Source organism: Xiphophorus maculatus, chromosome 4, assembly GCF_002775205.1.
Source record: "Xiphophorus maculatus strain JP 163 A chromosome 4, X_maculatus-5.0-male, whole genome shotgun sequence".
In the NCBI taxonomy this organism is placed as follows: Eukaryota; Metazoa; Chordata; class Actinopteri; order Cyprinodontiformes; family Poeciliidae; genus Xiphophorus; species Xiphophorus maculatus.
The window spans coordinates 29,720,748-29,743,124 of record NC_036446.1 but is presented as its reverse complement, the minus strand read 5'-3'; the positions used below and the strand labels follow the sequence as shown (position 1 = coordinate 29,743,124).

General features: G+C 40.6%; 1 protein-coding gene across 1 annotated transcript in view; it reads left to right on the top strand.

The window, feature by feature from the left end:
• The window catches only part of abcc12 (ATP binding cassette subfamily C member 12), a 39,224-nt gene extending 18,274 nt beyond the window's left edge, over nt 1–20,950 (top strand). Inside the window, exons 11-31 of the mRNA XM_023332606.1 lie at nt 6,304–6,516; nt 6,594–6,665; nt 6,796–6,920; nt 8,958–9,030; nt 9,608–9,811; nt 10,971–11,105; nt 11,245–11,344; nt 11,673–11,723; nt 12,365–12,463; nt 12,578–12,681; nt 13,605–13,802; nt 13,893–14,119; nt 14,208–14,345; nt 14,524–14,713; nt 14,803–14,892; nt 16,141–16,330; nt 16,414–16,573; nt 16,660–16,738; nt 17,727–17,840; nt 18,808–18,972; nt 19,546–20,950. Of these exons, the coding sequence (XP_023188374.1) occupies nt 6,304–6,516; nt 6,594–6,665; nt 6,796–6,920; nt 8,958–9,030; nt 9,608–9,811; nt 10,971–11,105; nt 11,245–11,344; nt 11,673–11,723; nt 12,365–12,463; nt 12,578–12,681; nt 13,605–13,802; nt 13,893–14,119; nt 14,208–14,345; nt 14,524–14,713; nt 14,803–14,892; nt 16,141–16,330; nt 16,414–16,573; nt 16,660–16,738; nt 17,727–17,840; nt 18,808–18,972; nt 19,546–19,638 (2,820 nt within the window). The 3' untranslated portion in view covers nt 19,639–20,950. The remainder of the gene's footprint in view (nt 1–6,303; nt 6,517–6,593; nt 6,666–6,795; nt 6,921–8,957; nt 9,031–9,607; nt 9,812–10,970; nt 11,106–11,244; nt 11,345–11,672; nt 11,724–12,364; nt 12,464–12,577; nt 12,682–13,604; nt 13,803–13,892; nt 14,120–14,207; nt 14,346–14,523; nt 14,714–14,802; nt 14,893–16,140; nt 16,331–16,413; nt 16,574–16,659; nt 16,739–17,726; nt 17,841–18,807; nt 18,973–19,545) is intronic.
• The last annotated feature ends 1,427 nt before the right edge of the window (nt 20,951–22,377 follow it).

Sequence of the window (22,377 nt, the reverse complement as noted above, 5' to 3'; positions counted from 1 at the left end):
CCTCTGAGTCGGGACCGGCCCCTGAGTCGGGACCGGCCCCTGGCTCGGGACCGGCCTCTGAGTCGGGACCTGCTCCTGTCTCGGGACCGGCCTCTGACTCGGGACCGGCCTCTGACTCGGGGCCGGCCTCTGACTCGGGGCCGGCCTCTGACTCGGCGCCGGTCTCTGAGTCGGGACCTGCCCCTGGCTCGGGACCGGCCTCTGAGTCGGGACCTGCTCCTGTCTCGGGACCGGCCTCTGACTCGGGACCGGCCTCTGAGTCCGGTCCGGCCTCTGACTCGGGGCCGGCCTCTGACTCGGGGCCGGCCTCTGACTCGGCGCCGGTCTCTGAGTCGGGACCTGCCCCTGGCTCGGGACCGGCCTCTGAGTCGGGACCTGCTCCTGTCTCGGGACCGGCCTCTGACTCGGGACCGGCCTCTGAGTCCGGTCCGGCCTCTGAGTCGGGTCCGGCCTCTGAGTCGGGACCGGCCCCTAGCTCGGGTCCGGCCCCTGGCTCAGGACCGGCCCCTGGCTTGGGACCGGCCTCTGACTCGGGACCGGCCTCTGAGTCGGGACCCGCCTCTGACTCGGGACCGGCCTCTGACTCGGAACCGGCCTCTGAGTCCGGTCCGGCCTCTGAGACGGGACCGGCCCCTGGCTCGGGACCGGCTTCTGACTCGGGACCGACCTCTGACTCGGAACCGGCCTCTGAGTCCTGTCCGGCCTCTGAGTCGGGTCTGGCCTCTGAGTCGGGACCAGCCTCTGGCTCGGGTCCGGCCCCTGCCTCGGGACCGGCCTCTGACTCGGGTCCGGCCCCTGACTCGGGTCCGGCCTCTGACTCGGGGCCGGCCTCTGAGTCGGGGCCGGCCTCTGACTCGGGTCCGGCCTCTGAGTTGGGGCCGAGTTGGGACCGGCCTCCGAGTCAGGACTGACCTCTGAGTCAGGACTGACCTCTGAGTCGGGCAATAGGGCGAGTCGCCTTTTTGCATTTCAACTTAGGAAAGCCCAAATAAATAGACACGTCCCCAAAATAAAACACCCCTCAACAATGCAGACTAAAACACAACCCAAAGAAATAGCTGAAGAATTCGCAGAATACTATAAAAAACTATATGATAATACGGACAAAAACACTCAGGAAGATGTAACATCCTCTTTTTTCAAAAAGATTAATCTCCCAACTTTGTCAGAAGAAGAGTCGCTGGAAATGACCCGACCTATAACTTCACAGGAAATTATGAATGTTATTAAAAACCTCAAAAACAACAAACCTCCGGGGACAGATGGACTGCCAGGGCAATTCTACAAAACATTTAGCCAAGAACTAACGCCAGCAATATGTAAGGTATTCAACTATGCACTAACAGAGGGGGACCCCCCTAAATCACGGTCTGAAGCCATTATATCGGTAATCTATAAAGAAGGTAAAGACCCAACTATGTGTGAAGGCTACAGACCCATGAGCTTATTATGCAACGATGTAAAAATACTAACAAGTATAATGGCAAAAAGAATGCAAAAATATATAGCTAAATTGATTAGACCAGACCAAATGCGATTTATTCTGGGGAGGCAGGGAGCAAACAATATTAGAAGAATATTAAATGTAATGTCATATACAAAATTTAAATCATTATCCTCCCTTTTAATTAGTTTAGATGCCCAAAAGGCTTTTGACAAGGTAAAATGGAGTTTTCTATACCAGACATTATTGAGATTTGGATTTTCACAGCAATTTGTTGAGTGGGTGAAAGTAATCTATAAAAATCCAAAATCCCGAATTCGAATTAATGGGTACTGTTCAGAATTTTTTGATCTCAAGAGAGGAGTTAGACAGGGGGACTGTCTAAGCCAGGGGTGGCGAACAAGTTAGACACAAAGAGCCGAAATCTTTAACTGTGAAAGTCCAAGAGCCACACCACGCGCTGACCTGCCAAGACAGACACACACACATGCGCACACAAACACACATAATTAAAACCATATATTTTTCTAATAACACACTCCTCTTCTTACAACATAACCCTCAAGTGTCCACCCTCAACACACACATCAAATGCAGCTTAGCCAGAGGTAATACAGCAACTACCCTGGAGGTCAGACACCTCCCTCTCCACACAGGCACTGCTCTCTCTATCCCTCGCTCTGACACACGCAACTAATGAACACACTTCAGATACATAGATAGGGCCTGTATAATGTAAATTGATCAATATTGAAATATTCACACAGGCATGTTTAGTCAAATGGTATTTTTTTCAAACTACATCACAGAGTTTCTTACCTTGCTGGAGGTGATGGGGTGATAATCTCAGTGGGATTTCTGGCATCTCTTGTTTCTAGTAATCCTCTGCAAATCAGGTTGGTATTCAGTTGTAGCCACTCGGAGCAGTTCCTTTACGTGAGTGTCAGTCAGAACGGACCGATGCTTGGACTTCACGTGTTTCAAGGTAGAAAACAGGGATTCGCAGACATATGTTGAGGAGAACATCGACAGCAGTTTGAGGGCGGCTCTTTTTTTTTTAGCACGGGCAATATTCCATGCCACTTTATAGGATGCAAGTGTCACAGCTTCTCCACGCTTGGTCAATTGCTGAAACATTTGAGACTGTCTTTTTACCTGGCTTTTCAATGTGCTCAATTTTTGCTTCCGTAGTTCAGTACCTTTGGGGAAATCCTTGTCAATATTAGCATGGAGTGTGCTAAAATGACGCTGAAGGTTTGAAGCCTTGTAATGTGATATCGTGGTATCGCATAATAAACAGAGCGATTTGCCATTCCGTTCAATAAAAAAGTAAGCATCTTCCCATTCTTCCAGAAATGTCCTGTGTTCATCGTCATATTTTCGTTTAGCTTTGCATTTTGCCATTTTTACAAAGAAGGTAAGTCTGCGGTCTGCAGGCATATAAAATGTTTACCTAATTTCCCGGCATGAGACGTAATCCGCGCATATGATTGGCGGTCACTTACGTCTCTTACGTCTTACGTCTCATAAAAAACACCCAATCTGTCAAATTAATTTATTAATTTTAAAATATTATTATTTGTTTTTAATAACCCCTGATGGATTTAAGTGTGTTTAAATATAAAAAAGAAGAAGAAAAGAAACATGAAACGAGGAAAGAGCCACAGTATATAGAAAATATGGTAACAGGCAAAGAGCCGCATTCTTATTGGTCGAGAGCCGCATGCGGCTCGAGAGCCGCGTGTTCGCCACCCCTGGTCTAAGCCCTCTACTATTCGCGGTTAATATTGAACCGATGGCAGAAGCAATAAGACAGAATAAACAAATCCAGGGAATAAGAGACGAGGGAGGGGTGGAACATAAAATATCACTGTTTGCCGACGATCTATTAGTACTCCTAACAGAACCACTCCGGTCAGTACCAGCTCTACTAGAAAGCCTTAAAGAATATGGGAATATCTCTGGGTATGTGAGTAACGAAAGTAAATCAGTAGCAATGATGGTATCAGGGGAATGCTCAGCACAGCTAAAAGATAAAGTAAAGTTCAAATGGACCGATAAAGGATTTAGATACTTGGGCATAATTATCAGACCTCGAACTTCACAATTATTCAAAGCAAACTATGAGAAACTGAAGAAGGAAATTATAAAAGACCTAGAAAGATGGGAGATCCTACCACTGACCCTCAGGGGGAGGGTAGAAACAGTCAGAATGAATGTATTACCAAGACTACTGTTTGTATTCCAATCACTCCCAGTTTCCATTCCTAACTCCTTTTTTAAAGAGATGGATAAAAGAATATCAAGGTTTGTATGGCAAATAAAAAGGCAAGAATCAAATTTAAAATACTTCAGTCCTCAAAGAGTAATGGAGGGTTAGGTTTACCGGAAGTAGAGAATTATTATTTAGCTGCTCAACTGAGAGCCATAGCTCTATGGTTAGCAAAGGATCAAGAGACAATATGGGTATATATGGAGCAAAGAGCCTGCCCAAATCTGTCCCTAGAGTCACTGCCCTTTACAACAAGGAGGGTTCAAAGAAATCTCAAAATTCAAAATTGCTGGATTAAGAAAACGATTAACATTTGGTCAAGAATAAAAAAGAAATTTAATTTCCCTGACTCTATATCAAGAATTGTAAAAAATAGCGAAGATTCCAGATTTTACCCCAGCTACTATGGATACAGGGTTTGAGAGATGGACAAAAGGGGGACTGGTATTTATAGCACAGCTTTTTAATGGATCAATAATGAAATCTTTTGAACAAATCCAAAGGGAATTTAATCCACAAAAAACTAATTTTTACAGATACTTGCAACTTAGACATTATCTCCAGAATCATAGTGAATGGCAAAAAATCTCAACAGATATGACCAAGACTGAAGAAATTTTATTATCAATAGCAAAAGGTGAATCAACAAAAGGCATGATCTCAAAACTATACAAAAACCTGCTATATGAATCCAGTGTTAATAATAAGTAGGCCTGTCACGATAGCAAATTTTGCTGAACGATTAATTGTCTCAAAAATTATTGCGATAAACGATAATATTGTTTGAAGACCTTTTTACACTGAAAATGATGTAATAATCCATGTGATTTCTTGCCAAAGTTAGATACACTTTATTTTCAAAAGAACACTAAACACTGGAACTGGTAAACAAAATAAACAAAACAACCAAAAACAAAAATAAAATGGATTCTCAGTCTCCATTAACAAAAAATGTACTGGAAAAAAAACTAAACAACATAAAGCCAAAGTGTAAATAAATACTGCATTCAACCAAAAGAGTGCAGATTATGAAGTCTGTATATTATGTTGCCCTTCAGTAATAATTAGATTTAAATAGAGAAGATGGGCACATCGACTACCTGATGCAATAATTCACACTACATGATTTTTGCTCCTATTTTTCCCCTTACAACAATCTTAAAACGTTGATCTTTCTAAGATTGTGTGGTGTGTTACGGTAGATCATCGTGGCCCCTCCGATCTAAATCAGGGGTTTTTCCCCGACTGGGATCTTAACACAGCCTGTTGAATGTGACAGGCAGCCAATCAGAAAGCGTGGATTCTCCTCCGTGTTTTCTGAGGGGAAATTATGGAGGGGAATCCCAAACAGTTGACACGGAGCAACCCGAAGTCCAGCGGACATTGGAGATGATATGTGGAAACAACATTAATGTTTATTCAACATGCAAAGAATATAGAAATGACAAGGGGAGGAGTTGGAGCGAAACCGGTAACTTTTCAGCTGTTCTTCGTTAACGTGACATAAATAGGTTATAATGATTTTCATTCAGTCAGGACTTTATGCTGACACTAGCCACATGCATTGCAGGTAGATTGTAGTAAAGCATTGATTAATACCTGGTTTTAAAATTAGTTCACTGGACTTGTAGCCATTATTTTGTGCCCATTGTTGGACACCACATGGCAGGAACGAACCCCATCGAATCGTTATACCTAGGATTTCTGTCGGCTAATGTGTGATCTGTCAGGTTTTGAAAATGGGCGACAATCGGCCGACAGCTCTAAGATCGTGTAGTGTGTGCTGGGCTTTACACTAAGGAAATGAGGAAGGAGGGTCAGTGGAGAGCATCGGAGTTGAGCCTTTTTTCATTCGGTGTCATCAACAGAAAGAGAAAAAGGCCGGAAGAGACGATAATGCCGATAATTGAAATGACATCGATAGTTTTAATTTATCGTACGATTAATCGATTTATCGTTTATCGCGACAGGCCTACGTATCAGGAAGTCAGTGATAGGCACTCTAAAACTGAAATGGTGATATGGATTAAGAATTTTATTGCAATATTTTGTGGTACTATTGTGATAACAATTAAAAATTATGATAAATAAAATTATTTATTGTTTTTTTTTTTGTGGTAACTCTATGCCACAGCATTCATAGCATCACAAAATCTTATCAATTGTTTTTGGGCTTATTTACTTAATACAAACTCCTATTTCTTGCTCAGAAGTTACTTGTAAATTAGTTTAGTTTTATTTCAAGTGTAAGATATTTGCACTAGAAATTAGACCAAAATACTTGGTAAGAATTTGTCGTTTTTGGGTTGCCAGTTACTTAAAATGCGTGATGTCACTAAGCTGCACACAGTAACTGCATTTAATAAAATTTTACTGAAATCTATTGACAACAAACACCGGAGAAAATTGTTTAAAAAAAAACTTTTTCAATAATTCCATCAATTTTGGTTTTCATTTAATTGACAAAAATTATTGAGACAACGATAAATCAAATCCTGTTCATGATAAAAAAAATTGTTTACAATAAGTGATAAGCGATAAACGATACGATAAATGCCCCTAATCCGATGTGTGGCTGCTGTTTCAGAAAATCCTGCTGGTCCAGAATCCCAAGCCCTACCTGGAGCAAAGGAAAGGCAACCACACCTCTGTAGAGATGAGAAACGCAACGCTGTCCTGGACCAAGGCAGCCAGCGGGCCAGACCTCCCCAACGGCCAGATGAAGAACCGCAAGCAAGACGACACGGATCTGAGTGAGAGCTTAGCAACGCTGAAGAACATCTCCTTCACTCTGCCCAAGGTCTGCAGCGAATCCGGTGAGCTTGTTGTGGACCCAGTTGAAGGGCAACTAAAGGGCTTTATTTTTGCTTCCTGAAGGGCAACCTGCTGGGCGTGTGCGGCAACGTGGGGAGCGGAAAGACGTCGCTCATTTCCAGCATTCTAGAACAGGTCGCTTTATCTTTTTTTTGTCTTTCTCAGATTTTTTCCAGTTTCTTTTCACTCCATCATACTTTGCCCTCTAGCTACCTAGTTTTTGTAGCGCTCCTGCAGTCTAAGTGATCTTCTCGTTTTCTTGCAGATGCACCTTATTCGGGGCTCCATCATAGCTGACGGGACGTTCGCCTACGTCTCCCAGCAGGCCTGGATTTTCCACGGAACCGTTCAAGAAAATATTCTGATGGGGGAAGCTTTCGACCAGGCCAAGTAACTACACGTTTAGGGTTGGGCATTTATTGTATCGTTTATCATTTATCGTGATAAAACTCTTATCGTGATAACAATTTAGATTTATCATTGTTGAGATAAATTCCAGTTAAATACATTTAAAACCCTCCAAAACTGTTTATCTTGTCAGGATTAATATTTTTTAAAATTTTCTCCACTGTTTGTTGAGATGAGAGTATCAATGAATATCGATGCATTTGAAAATATGATTAAAAGCGGTTATTGTAGTGCAGTTTAGTGATACAAATCGCTCTTGTTTAAGTGACTGGTGTGCTAAAGAAACGCGTAATAAACGGGAATGTTTTTCTAGAACAGTGTTTGTGCTTGAGGGGCCATGATTGCTGAGTCATGCAGTCACAGCCACACAGAGACCTAAAAACAAAAAAATAAATACAGTTTATTGTCAGTTTTATTGCTATATAAGTCCATGTCGCTCAACCCTACTGCACTGCCACTATTAGTTGCAGAATAAACTCAGAGTGTTGGCTAAACATATCAAATGATAATCTATGCTAGGTGTTCTGTGCTAACACAAGCCAAACGGACAAGCTAAAGTTTTGTTGGGTTTTTTCCTTTAAAAGCAGTCTGCTTTGAAGGTTATCTCACATGAAAAATGTTTGACTAGGAGAACGTGAAGTCTGATCTGTCGTGGCGGTTAGACGAGGTCAGAGGTCATCTGTGTTATCTGGCAGCTTCATGCTAGCATAAGGCTGACTGCTGATCTGCATATAGTGAGGACTTTATGGGGAGAGACTGGATGGAAGTTAAGATAAGAATTGTCCGTAAAAATGTACGAGATAAGCTACAGGTGAATAATTCTTGGGATAAATGTGTTTACTGGTTTAAATGTCTATATTTTAAAGAAAGACAGCTGTTATCACTGAGGCAGCAAAAAGCCTGGCTAACATTCAGATATAAAATGACGTAATGATGCTTTTCATTGTTTGTTGACATATTTCCCAATGTTTTTATGATTGTTCCACTTTGTACAGAGCTGGAAAAAAGTATTTGCCCCATTACAGATTAATTTTGCTTTGGATTATCAAGCAAATTTTGATATCAGTAAAAGATTAAACAGAAAATCCACTTTTCTAATGAGAGCTTCACTTCCTTTTTGAAAATGTAATGTTAGGAAGTTTTCCTGTTACAGCACTGACTGTTTTGGCCTACTCTTCATTGCTGAATTGTTCTACATTAGTCTAGTTGTAATGTATATTTAAGCTTCTTCCAAACCATCTTAGCCGGATCCGACCCCAGAATTTGACTAGGCCATAATTCCCTTTTCTGAGGTGATATTTGCTAACGTGCCTCGGATGATTTTTCTGCTCCAAAGTAGCCGCAGACAATGACACTCCCACCATGTTTAAGTGCACTAGTGCTACTCCAGATATAAGTTACATCTGTCGTGTGTGTCGCCCGTTACGGGACACACACCTTCCAAAACCATCAGGAAATGTGAGCTTGGTCATTTTCTTTGCTTATTGTTGAATCATGAGCACTGACACCAGCTGTATTTCTATCACAAATGTACTCAAAACTTTGTCAGTATTCCGCTAACGTTGAAAAAGCACAATTTCCATTGCAGTTTTGTAATATAAACTGATTTCTATGGGGCCAAAAAAACTCGCTTCATCCTAGTGGTGAAAAGTTTTTATCGACAAAGGAATTGTGTGTTTTTTTTTCTTTTGAAATTGCCACAATAAAGTCAATTTTTTTTCAAATTGCCAAATTGCGAAATTACATGGTCAACGGATGCGCAGCTCATGACTAGCAGAGGTTCAGAGGTCTACAGGGCTTTAGATGTTATTTTTATGAAAAAACAAGGACAGCCTGAGTAAATACAAATTAGCAGCTTGTCTTTGATTGGGTTATCCTTGTCTGATATTAAAGTTTGTTTGATCTGAAACATAAAAGTGAAACAAAAAAGCATAGAAGGAAATATGCATTTGGCAAAAACAGATTTTCACAGCACCGCAAGTGTCAAACTAAAAGCCGTCCTGTGTTTATGTTATACAGATATGACCGGGTTTTGGATGTGTGCAGCCTCAGAGCTGACCTTCAGATACTTCCATATGGAGATCGGACCGAGGCAAGTGATCTCTTTAACCTTCTTCTGCCAGTGTTCCTGTTTTGGGTCTGGCCATAGGTATATGAATATCTACAGACACTCATTTTGAATCTGAATCTGACTGAGAGGAATGTCAGGCTTATTAAAAGTATGTTCATTTCTAAGCACTAAATACTTGCATGAATTACTGCATCAATGTGGCATGAAGGGGGAACAGGAGCTTCCACTGTCGGTGTGGACAGGAACCAAATCCTGCTGGAAGATTAAATCAGCATCTTCATCTCCATGGTTGCACCTTTCCTTTTACTCCTTCCACTTAACCTTTTGATGAAAAAAATATTTAATTTTCTTACAACATTCAAATTTTCTGCGACACTAAACTTTGGGTGTTCGTTATCTGTAAGCAGTAATCATCAAAATGACAAGAAATTAAGGCTTGAAATATTTCACTCTTTGTGTAATGAATCTACGTAATATGGGAGTTTCACTTTCAGTTTATTTTGTATGCACAAAGTCCCATTTTCAGGTGGATTTTTAAAAAGATTTATTGGGGAGAGATGTCATGGTTCTTATGTTGCTGTTTTTTTTTTTTTGTCAGATTGGAGAACGGGGGCTCAACCTGTCAGGAGGACAGAAGCAGAGGATCAGCCTGGCAAGGGCCGTCTACGCCAACAAAGACATCTACCTGCTGGACGATCCGCTGTCTGCTGTCGATGCCCACGTGGGGAAACACATCTTTGAAGAATGCATAAAGAAAGAGCTTCAAGGAAAATCCATCATACTCGTCACACATCAACTCCAGGTAGGATCACACAAACTTTTTGCCAAGTGGGACAAAAACTGTCGAGTTGAAGGTAATTGAGGGCCACAACATTTTGATTTTTTCAAAATAAAGACAGATGCGTCTCACTTTTACCTTCAAGAATACGAACAACATGCAACAAAAATAGTAAAATAGTAAAAGTCTGATTTCTGTAGAGGTGTATGTTTTATGTTGGTTTGAAACATCACATTTTTGCAGGTTTGTTTTACTTTGTTTAAAAAACTAAAAAAAAAAATACAAACATTATCTTATCAGTTTCTTGATTATTATTCAAACAAGAACAGAATGTGGATCACTTGTTCTTCAAGAACTTGAGTACAAATCACTGGATGTTTGTGGGTTTGTTTACTATGATGTTAAAATGGAAAAAAAAAAGAAATTCATGTTTGACAAAACATCAGTACGTTGTGTTGTACATTCCATTTTTAGAAACTTTGATTTTTGTATCTTTTTTAGAAGGCAAGGGAAAACATATTGTATCATTTTTTTTAACTGCATCGACCTCTAACCTTGAGCGGAAATCCAAGTTTGTGCCGTTTTTGTCTGCACTAAATCCCTGTAAGGGCCACAAAAGGCTCCTGGGCCACACTTTGGTCACCCCTGAATTAGAGGTCAGTGTTCACGTTAGCAGCATTATAACCTAAATCAGGTGTGTCCAAAGTGTGACCCACGGGCCATTTGTTGCTCTTGAAATGATTTCTTTTGACTCCGTACTGCAATAGAGGAATGCTAACAATGTAGCCAACGAAATAGAAAACAATTCATAATGCCCCCAACAATTGGAAATTGTCAGTTTTTTCTTTTAATAATTCAACAATCCAAAGCCGTTTTTATGTCTCACATCTTTAATGATATACAGATTTTTTTTTTTATTGTTTTTTGTGTGGAGAATATCAAAGGAATTGATAATTATAATAGTAAAACTAATTTTTGCTATTTTGACTTAATGAAATTTTGTGTGTGCCAGTTTTGGCCATCACAGCAAAAAAAACATTTGGACACCACTGACCTAAATGAAGTTGTGAAAAACGCTATAAAAATACAAAATGCTTTCCAAGTATTACTTGCAACTCCACTCATGTTTTTTTTTTCATAAAAAGGCTCTAATTAGATGATTGCTTTGGCGTGCGTGTTGCAGTATCTGGAGTTCTGTGACGACATCCTGGTTCTGGAAGAGGGCGAAGTGAGGGAGGCCGGGAATCACCAGGCACTGATGAAGGCCAATGGACGCTACGCTCAGCTCATCAGCAACTACCAGATGGAGCAGTCGGAAGTGAGAGCGTCACAAAATGTTTTTATGAACAAAATCTTCACTTCGGCTTTGTCGTTCTACAAGCGCAGGGTATTAAACGGAAGAATCAGCCGTAAAACGAGCTGTAACCACCGGGTTCTTTATTGTTTGGGAATGTCAGACGCAGAAGGAGGAGGAAGAAGAGAAGGAGGAGGAGGAGGCGTCCCACAAAGAGGCTGCTGAGATCAGACAGCTTGCCGACAGTGGGATAGTAAACCCCGGTATGAGAACAAAGACTGTCTATTTCTGTGGAACATGAAAAATAATTGTTGGTAGAAAGTAATTATTGACTTTAAACAAACTCCTATATCGTGCTGAAAAGTTACTAAGTTAGTTTTGTCTAATTTCAAATATATTTGATATATTTGCCTTAGAAACTAGACCAAAAAAAACTTGGCTAGTTAGGTCCTGTGGTAGTTTGTGTCATTAGGAGTTAGCTTTCTTCAAAGAGCAGCACATAAGCTAGTTATGTTAATCACTGTTAGTTAAGCTGAGTTTTATAACTGCTGTAGTCGTGATCGAGAAAATAACATCTGTGCCTTTTTTCAGCTTTTGACATGTCAGATGAAACTGATGATGGGGCGCCAGCAGACCAGAAGCGTAAGTAAACAGACATCAGTAGACAGTACACTGTGATGCTGACCCAACGGGTTGGACAGTCTCCACATGGGAGACCAGAACCTTAAAAACAATGATTCACAAAGTTTCACTCGATGCTCGATGTCTGTTTCATTTCTGCTTTAACTTCACAAAACAGGTTACTTTGATTTGTTCAGATTTGTAGGACTCATGTTTTCTTCTTCATTGCCATTGGCAGTGTAAATAACTTATGTCCAACTGTATTCATCTTATTGTAATGTTAGTAGAAGCAGGTTTACCTTTAATTTTAACAACCATGACAAAATAAACAAAATTAGAGGAACACTGAATATGAAAGCTTCAAAAACAGCAAACTTTTATTAGTATAGCAACGCAGAAAAACGTCCATCATAAAGCAGCACAGGTAATCCAGGAAGTGATGGGGGAGGGTTGAATTTGAAATATATGTAGCTTTATTAAGCACTGGTAAGAAGTGCAAATATAGGCAAAATCAAGACAAATTGAGAGGGTAAAAGAAGTGTCACAGGGAACGAATAAAGCACGAAAATGGTCAGACAATCTCAGATACAGTATTAGGCTGTACAAATAGAACATGTTTCAATCAAACAAGGATTTTATTTGATAGTTTTGTTCCCGTTCAGCCGCTGTGACGGGTGAAGATCAGCTGGTGAGTCAGGAGTCCTCCACAGAGGGATCTGTGTCCTGGAGAATCTACCACCAGTACTGCCAAGCAGTTGGAGGTCTGACACACACAAAAACTCACGCCCACACACACACTTACCAGACTCAGCAGCAATATTCTTCAGATATCCTCTTCACTGTCGGTCTTATTTGGTGAAACTGTTTGTCTGCAGGTTATTTCGTCACCTTCCTCACCGTCTTCATCATAGTCCTCATGATCGGATCCACAGCCTTCAGCAACTGGTGGCTAAGCTACTGGCTGGGGCAGGGAGACGGGGTGAGGGTCTAATCACTTTGTCCTTCCTGTCACACATTTTCATTTTCAGTCACAATAAGTATGGAGATTCACTAGAGATGCATCATGCACAGCTTTCCCAGCCAATATTAATTCCTGGTTTTCCCATCCTGATGGATCCAAACTGTTTGATTCCAAAGAGGAAAAAAGTGCAGCAGGTGCTTTGATAAAGGATGTAGTTTCAAATCCAATAAATACAGAAATTACAAGTTCATTCCTATTTATGCATTAGGACATGTCTCCACCTTATCAAACTTAACACAACTGCATCATCATTGTTGTTTTTGTTAGAAACAGCTAGTGGGACTAGAAAGATAGCTAGCTATAGCTAGATAAAGAGCTAGATAAATAGCTATATTTTATGTTTGGTGCAATAAAGTTAGATAAATATATAGCAAGCTAGCTATTTATCTGGCTAATAATACGGTAGCTGGCTATTTATCTAGCTTAAATAATTAGCTGGTTCTGTTTTTAGCTAACTAGTCCAATAACTAGGTAGCTAGTTAGATAAATAGTTATGTAGCTCTTTGTCCAGGTAGCTAATTATTTATGTGTAAATAGCTAGCTACCATATTATTAGCCAGATAAATGGCTTGCTATATATTTATCTAACTTTATTGCACCAAACATGAAATATATTAAAGGTAAAGGTAATTTTATTTATATAGCACATTTTCAGCAACAAGGCAATACAAAGTGCTTTACAGGAAGTAAAAGGAAATACAAACAAAATAACAAACCAAAGGAAAGAGCAAAAGAAGAAAAATAATCTAGTGTTGATCTAAAGTATGTAAACTAGGTGCTCCTGTTCAGGGTTGCTAAGTATCCTCTGGTCTTATTCCATTTCGGTTAAACCTATTTCTAGTCATTGCTCCTCTAATATCTTTATATTTTCTTTTGTTTAGTCCAATTCAACGTCTAACTCTGGAAATATGACTTCTAAACCGGGTGACGTCTCCCAAAATCCCCGCCTGCACTTCTACCAAATGATTTATGGAGTGATGATCCTCGTCACGTTGGTCCTTGCTGTTATCAAGTGCTTTTTTTACACTCATGTCACACTCAGAGCTGCCTGCAAACTTCATGACAGCATGTTCCGAAAGGTACTGTGGAAAATCTGGACTCAGCAGAGATCAGCTCCAGTCAATTTGTTCCTATGTCAAAAGCGAGAACGTCGTTTCCTTTCTTCCCAGATTCTTGCCAGCCCGATGAGTTTCTTTGACACGACGCCTACTGGACGAATTCTCAACCGCTTTGCCAAAGATCAGGAGGAGTTGGACTCTGTGCTTCCTCTCCACATGGACCCCTTCCTGCAGTTTTGTCTCCTCGTCACATTCACCATCGTCATCATCGCCTCTGTTTTCCCCGCCATGCTGGCAGCTGTGGTTGTCATGGGTGTTTTATTCACCCTCATGCTCTTGTAAGTCCAACGCCAGTCAGGCCGGTGTCGGACCAGAAAGCTAAGGATTCAAAGAATCGATCTCTTAATGGAGGATTTTCTCCTTCAGTGTATTTCAGAGAGGCATTCGTCAGATGAAGAAGATGGAGAACATCAGCCGCTCTCCGTGCATCTCTCTCACCACCTCCACCCTACAGGGCCTCAGCACCATCCACGCCTACAACATCAGGGACAGCCACATAAAACTGTAAGATATCATCAAGTGATACCTCTCTGACAGACTTCTTGATACTGATCTACAATATACAGAACCTTGCAAAAGTATTTTTACCCTTCCAACACCTCAAAACTTTTGCCAGGCACTTTCATCAGAGGGTCAAAGGTTTGTGTCACCAACGTTTTGCCTTTTTTTGGTCAAACTATAGGTTCAAATCTCTGAACGACATCAACTCCAACCATTACTTGCTGTTCCACTCCGGCACACGGTGGCTCTCTTTCTGGTTGGACTTCATGGCCGCCTCCATGGCGCTGCTGGTGGCTCTGTTTGTGGTGCTGAGCAGCAACGACGTCATTAGTCAGCCTCTAAAAGGCCTCACCATGTCATACACCATACAGGTAAATCTGGACAGCAAACAGGTTTGGGTTCCTTTTGGTTTTTGGATCCTTCCGGCTCGCAGCAACACTGAGGTCTGCATGTCTACCAGCTGACAGGCATGCTCCAGTATGTAGTGAGGCAGTCAACTGAAGTGGAGGCCAGGTTCAACTCGGTGGAACGACTGCTGGAATACATCACGGTAAGAATCCTTATTAAAGGGGACGTATTATGCAAAAATCACATTTTGTACTTCCAGTTGGATCTCTACTGCTTCTTAAAAGAGCCCAAGAGGTTAAAATAATTTACAAAAACACTCGGCAGATTTTGTGGTGTTTGTTAAAAAGGCCCGTTTCGAAAATAAAAAACCTCCAGAATGTAACGTCACAAAACAGCAGGCACTGCCCCTCACCTAGCAACCCCCAGCGAAGCCCAGCCTATCACCTGGCAACCCAAGCTGAACTCCATCATGTTAGTTAGTTAGTAAATGTATTAATTTCATCAAAAACAAAACAATTATTTACAAATAGCCCAAAAATATGCTTAAGCAATAGTAATTTACAAAAAACAAAACTAAGGAAAAACATCAACTCAAAAAATAATAATAATTTGTATGGATTCACATTATTCAAGAGATTTACATTATTCATATTATTCTATTTCACATTTCTATTTCACTTTTCTTCAAAAACCTAATTTTTACCTTCCTTTTAAATATGTACATTGATCTGGCATTTTTAATACACAACTCCTTTCGTTATTAATAAGCAAAGCGACTCCACCACCTTTTTTCTTCCTTCTGTTCATAAGACAGAATTCATACCCCACAATATTGACATTATTTATATTTTCATCATTGAGCTATGTCTCTGAAAGTGCTATTATACTAAAGATTGTATTTATCTGATGTTTGCATTTGCAATTATACTTCTACTATTAAAATGAATAATAGAAAGAGCTCCATTTGTCATGTTTGTATGCACTGTACAATGGGTGCAGGACATGGCTGAAAAAAGTGTTTTGATTTTGATTTCATCCAGAATCCTCTTTCTGCATTCTTGTTGGTTGTGCAGTAGGCTCCACTTCTGCTTTTCAAAGGTGTACGGTTATATATTTGCGCATCTGTTTGCAGCCATTTTCATGTGCGAGTGTAAACGTTGAGTTGAGGAGGCGTGGAAGGCAGCTGCTAATTTGGATTTAAAGTGACAAGAGGCCCTAAAACATCTCATTCTGACAGGAGCTCAGAATAGGCAGAACTGAGCAGACTGAAATCTCATTATCTAAGAATGAGTATGCGCAAAGAAAATAAATAAATGAACATGCTTTTCATAGCTCACAGACATGTTCAAGGAAGCATAACAGGTCACCTTTAAGAAAGTACTTCATCATCCTGGGGTGTCTTATAACGCTTTTCTCTAAAAGGATTTCTTTTATTTGATTCCACATACAGACCTGTAAGTCTGAGGCCCCCAGACACATAAAGGGGGTTAAGATTCCTGACGGCTGGCCCAAAAACGGAGCGATTGCCTTCCAGGAGTACAAAATGAGGTACAGAGACAACACGCCTATCGTCCTGAACGGGCTCGATTTCGCCATCCAGGCTGGAGAGAAGCTGGGCATCGTGGGAAGGACGGGCTCTGGTAAGCGGGTTTCCACCATGGCTCTGTCACCATAGTTACAGAGCAGGACTCAGCCCCTCCCTCTCGCTGCGCTCCGTCTACAGGGAAATCCTCCCTAGGCGTGGCTCTGTTCAGACTGGTGGAGCCGGAGGGAGGGAGCATTCTTATAGACGACGTGGACATCGCAGCCATCGGCCTGCGGGATCTGCGCAGCAAACTCTCCATCATCCCCCAGGACCCGGTGCTCTTCACTGGCACAGTCAGGTACCCGCTACTCACGCAACTGGTTTCATAGAACAACCACTGCTGTGTGGACCAGTCACAAGCTTACCCAGTACACTTACCCACAGGTACAACCTAGATCCTTTTAATCAGTATACTGATGAGGAGATCTGGGCGGTGCTACAGAAAACCTACATGAAGGACTCGGTATGTTACTGAAACACACAACTCTTTGGACTCCTTGGAGTTTATATAAGTATTAATTTTAACCTTCTTAAATAATTTACCAAGGGTTTTTATGCAGTAGCTATCGGTGTTTTCTGCTTTTAGTAGTAATCAGAGGAGGTTTCGACATCAGTAAATGCTAGCTTGTTCTACTTTCTTCGCTTTGCTTCATACAGATGATCTGGACCCTCAACCTTCTAGATGGAGGCATGGACTATGTTGAAGTTTTAAAGAACTGGATCTGATTTTAGCCAGTCGTTAGCGTTTGGGCGTTACTTATGTAAGACGTCAGTTTGATGAAGCTTACCAGAAATTGCCTGTGCTGTAAACAACCCCGGGGAAAGTAGAGCCACAAGATCTTTGTCAGCAATAAAATGTCTAACTTTAGTGGCTCAATATTTGGGAAGCAAGGCCAACATGGACTGAACGTCTTTGTTCACTTCCTCCGCTGCCATTGCTAAAACTACGGGCAAACTACAATTCTAAAGCAGCGCAGACAAACTACGTCATCATTCACGACTTCTGCTGATGTTCGCTGATTTCCCCGGTTGAAATCCAACCGGGGAAATCGAGTTCAAAGGAAGAAATCCCAGCCGCAGCCGTGAAGGGAGATGAGAATTGAGCAGAATTGCATAAGAAGGCAATAGTCAGGTTAGCTAAATGCTAATTTGGCTGTGAAATAGAGCTAATAAGCTCAAATGACCAAAGATACAGAGAAAACGTGATGTTCGCTCTTATAGCGAAGGTTTAGACAGCCATAATCCCAATGTGGTAAACAACTTAAAGCGTGATCCAAGCTTTTTATGCAGCTCGGATCACAAGTGGAATAAACATGACTAAAGGTGAAATATTAAGTTTTAAATGTCAACGTCTTTAAAACAAAAGGTGGTTTGTAACTCTAACTATAATATATGGAATATATTCATGGAAGATGAAGTGTTAAATACTGTGTGCCTGTGTGTTTCATCAGATCTCCAAGCTAGACGGGACGTTGCAGGCAGAAGTGTTGGAGAATGGAGAAAACTTCTCTGTCGGTGAGAGGCAGCTGATGTGTATGGCCAGAGCGCTTCTCCGTAACTCCAAGGTCCGTATGCGTGGTCATCCATACTCCTACACGATCACCAGAGTAATCACACCCCCTTAATATTGGCACAATTTGTCACAATGCAGCATTGACACTGAGAGACTAGCTCAACATAGTAGTATATAATTTTGCAATTTAAAGAAAGATATACAGGAATAACGACACCGAAACCAAAAGAAACCGAAGGAAAACACATTGTCCTACATGCAGAATACTTTGTGTTGAGGGGAAGTTAAACAGCAAACGTAAAACATATTGTTGGCAGCATCAAACTATGGGAAGTAAAGAGAACACTTTTTTACAGGCTGCAAAATCAGCCTTTAAAAAACAATGGTTCATGAGTTAGAATGACCTAGTCAAAGTCCAGACCTAAATCTAATTGAGATTCTTTGGCTAGACTTGAAAATGATTGTTTTTGCAGATGTTTTCCGTCTAATTTGAGCAATTCTGCAAAGAATAGGCAAACATATCAGTCTATCGATGTGCTGGTAGAGACATGAAGGAAAGTAACTTCAACGGGAGAAATGAAAGCAAATGTGGAGCAAACTGTGCAAACATCGAGTCATTTTCCTCCTATTCTATGTTGTTTCACTCCTTTATTGGTCTATCAAATAAAATCCCAAATAAATATATTGAAGTTGTCTTTTTACGATGTAAGACAATGGGGGAAAATATTCATGTGTGTTTTTTTTTTAACTATTCTGTTACATGCGGCACTGATCAAGTCCAGTCAATCAAGTTAATTTGTGAGTAGCACGTTTCAGCAACACGGCGGCTCAAAGTTCTTCATGTCATAAAAACAGAAAAAAAGTCATAAAACCAATGACAGACATTACATTTTGTCAAGTTCCACCATCAATACTCATCAAGTATGCTGTCAAAGTTCTAGTTATTATGAACCACAGGTGGGGTTTAGTCTTGATTGAGATGTGAGTGGGTGCCTCATCCTCCATGGTGTGCCTGACAGATCATTCTGCTGGACGAGGCCACGGCCTCCATCGATTCAGAGACAGACGCTCTGATCCAAAACACCATCAAAGAGGCCTTCCACGACTGCACCATGCTCACCATCGCACATCGCATCAACACTGTGATGTATGCAGACCGCATTCTGGTCATGGACGACGGAAAGGTGAGCTACATGGAGAGACGACGAGGAACGCCTTTAAGAGTCTCATCCCTACAACGACGCGCTGTGGCAGTTTTAGTTTTTTGTTGTTTTTTTTAAAAAGAGGAGTAAATTCCCGCCCAAAACTCAGAAATTTTGAAATTAACCTCAGAAATTTTTGAGGAAAAATTTTGGGAAAAGTCTAAAACTTTTGGAGTTTCAAATGTCAAAAATGTTTGACTTTTTTTTTGCGACTTGTCAAACTCAGTTTAATCCGACGTTAATCTCAAAATGTCTGTTTTTTCCAAACTTTTCAAACTCGGAAATAAATTTCCGCATTTTTCTTCTTGAAAATTTCTGAGTTTTTTCTTGCAAATTTGCAACTTTTCAAATTCAGAAACTTCCTCTTTTTCTTCTTTTTTTTTAACATTTCTGAGATTTTTTTCTAACTAACTTGTGACTTTTCAAATTCAGAAATTATCTTTTTTTCCTAGAAAATTTCTGTGATTTTTTTTGTCAGAAATGTATATATTTCTTTCCATCTCCAAAGGCTCGCCGCTGTGCGTCCCTGACTCGTTTGGCTTTGTGTCTTTTCAGGCAGCAGAACTGGACCCCCCAGAAGTGCTGAAGCAAAGACCCGACTCCTTGTTCTCCTCACTCCTCGCTGCTGCTAACACTGTGAACACATAAAACCTCCAGAGCCACATCATCGAGCGCAGCAGTAACTCATAGTGACAGCTCTTCATCTCTCAGCCTGATGTCAGTCGGTACTGTAACACTATAAAGTGGAAAGGTGAGCTTAAATCAAGTGTGGCAGAGAGGGAGGGATCAGATGTGGGAAATATGAAACTTTTATTCTCGTTTTCTTGGTGTATTTATATCATAAGCGTTCCAAGAAAAACAATGGTAACAATGTTCTTTCATCGGTTTTTGTGTGTATGTTTTATTTATTGCTCCCTGTCACTTTTGCAAATGACATGTAAATGTAGAGAGTAATGCAGAATAATAAGTGAAAACGTATATATTTTTAAATTGCTACTGCTTTTGACGTCACAAAAGGCTCTTGTGTATTGTAAAAACAACATCCAATGTTTGCTGATGAAATGTACAACATTTGGCCTATTTAAAGGCTCTTTAAATAGGCTAAAAAGTTACTATTTAAAGTTACTTTTCGTAGACTGAATAAAAATGGAGCTCCAACAACAACAAAATTATTTTGTCACATTTAATCAACTTGATTTAGTCAAACTAAATTTCTTTACATTTACTTAACATGACAACATAATAAATCTACTTGGATAAACTGAATTTGTTTACTTGTGACCAGTTAACGCGATATATTTAAGATCAGCTGTTTTCTTTTTTTTCAGTGTGGAGAGAGATACATCCTCACATGCTAGCAGCTGTAACTGCAGTAAAATGTAGCTCAGAAAAATGAGCTAAACACAAATGCATCACGCACTTTTCAGAGCTTTGCAAACCCTGTATGAATTCCAAGCCGCTGCAAAAATGATGCAGTAACACATGAAAGTCAAATAAAAAATACTGAAGACATTAACATAGCATTGCAAAATTTGAACGAAAGTTAAAAGAGTCTGAATACTTTTGAAAGGTTGTGAGTTGATTTTAGCTCAGAGAGGAAAACATTGTGTTTGGAAACCAAATATTAAGCAATACAAAATGAGAGCAAATTGGACCGAATCACTTTTCAGTTCTCAAAATTAAGTCTCCTTAGAATGGAGACTTCAGTAGACGGCATCTTTACACCGGAAACGTGAAAACTCAACAATACGAAAGAAAAATAGTTAACAGAAAAGAAAAATACTGGTTTCTGAAAATGAAAAGTCTCTGTTTTCATCCTACTGAGCGCCACACGATGGCGCTATAACCTTCTACATACTGAAGGTGCTATTGGAGAGAATAACTATAAACTCCTCAAAGGCACATCACTCTATTGTATTATAAAAACTACTTTAAACCATTAAAATGACTCTAATAATAAGCTGAATCGCTCTCTGCTCTGTTTTGAATCTCTTGACTGCGTCTCTGGTTTGGTGTGAACTCTCCTGATGAACATTGATGGTTTGGTGCTGCAAGACAGATGCTCCCTTTGTTCCTCTTTATACCCTGCCAAAAAAAAGGAAAAGGAAAAAGAAAATAAAAGATGAACTTGTTGTGCTTTTCTAGTTGGAGCATCAAAGCAAAGAAAGTTAAAGAAAGTTTCTTTTTTTAAAAAGGAGAAAAAAAAAAGCCACTGCGAGAATCTGAACGTTAAGATAGTCACGGCAACTTAGACAAGACACGAGTTCTGCTTATACATATTGGAGTTGAATCTCCGCCTGCAGCACCTCTGGAACAACGAGGAGCTCAGTGATGTTCCTGGAACGTCCCCGGCGGCGTGGCCCACTCCAAGCCCGCCGCTGCTGCCTCTCCATTTGCTCCGGTGACCCCACAGTCACAAGCTTCTCCTCCAGGCTGAGGCTGAATAAAATTATCAATAGTTCAGTTATTACTCTTGGTGTCTGCATGCGATCATGCTGAGTTGTGTATTCTCCAAGGACAAAAAAAAAAGGAGCAACTTTCCAAACATATCCTTTTTTTCCCTTTTTGTACTTCTCACTTTTTCTCTGGTGCTACTTTGTGATTGTTTTATCGTTTCTGTCAGTGGCTCGTGAGGATTTTGCTTCCTCGGCTTGAAATTGTGTGACTCTTTCGAATGGAAATAACGTCCTTATTTAAACTCCCTTTGTTCTCATTCTGAAATGAGGGAGGAGAAAAGACAAAACTGGGAAAAGTTTTCCAGAACAATGCTGCTGGTGCAGACCTATCAATCAATGAAGTTTATTTGTACGGCACATTTCAGCGACAAGGTGGTTCAAAGCGCTTTACATCATAAAAACAGAAAAATGCAAAGTCATAGAACGCACTCAACAAATGAGAAAACCAGTAAACATTGCATTTTTGTCAAGTGCCATTGTTACACATCAAAATGTTTCAAAAGCAACTCTGAACAGCTGGGTCTTTAGTCCAGTTTTAAAGGAACTCAGTGAAGAAGAAGAGTTGTGACGGCAACGGTTTAGTTTCACGCAGAGAAACGGAGCAGCAAATTCTCTGCTTGTTCGGTGAGTATTAATGGAAACACTCAGAATCAGTGTTTTGTAGACCCAGACAGAGTATGCTGTAGGTACCAAGAGAGGAACTGTGGCGCTGGATGAGGAACTAAGTTGTCCGGCGAAGGCCTCACGGGTTTCTTAGAGAACATTAGCGAACAAACCGCAAAAGAAGACCGAGGAACTGAGCAGGTAGAAGAAATTGTGGAGGAGTTTCGAATCAAGATGAGCTTTGTAGCAAAAACCTACCAAGACGTGGCCGAAGAGAATCACTGTAAGGATCCTCCTTACAGTGATACAAATCACACTCCTTTAAGTG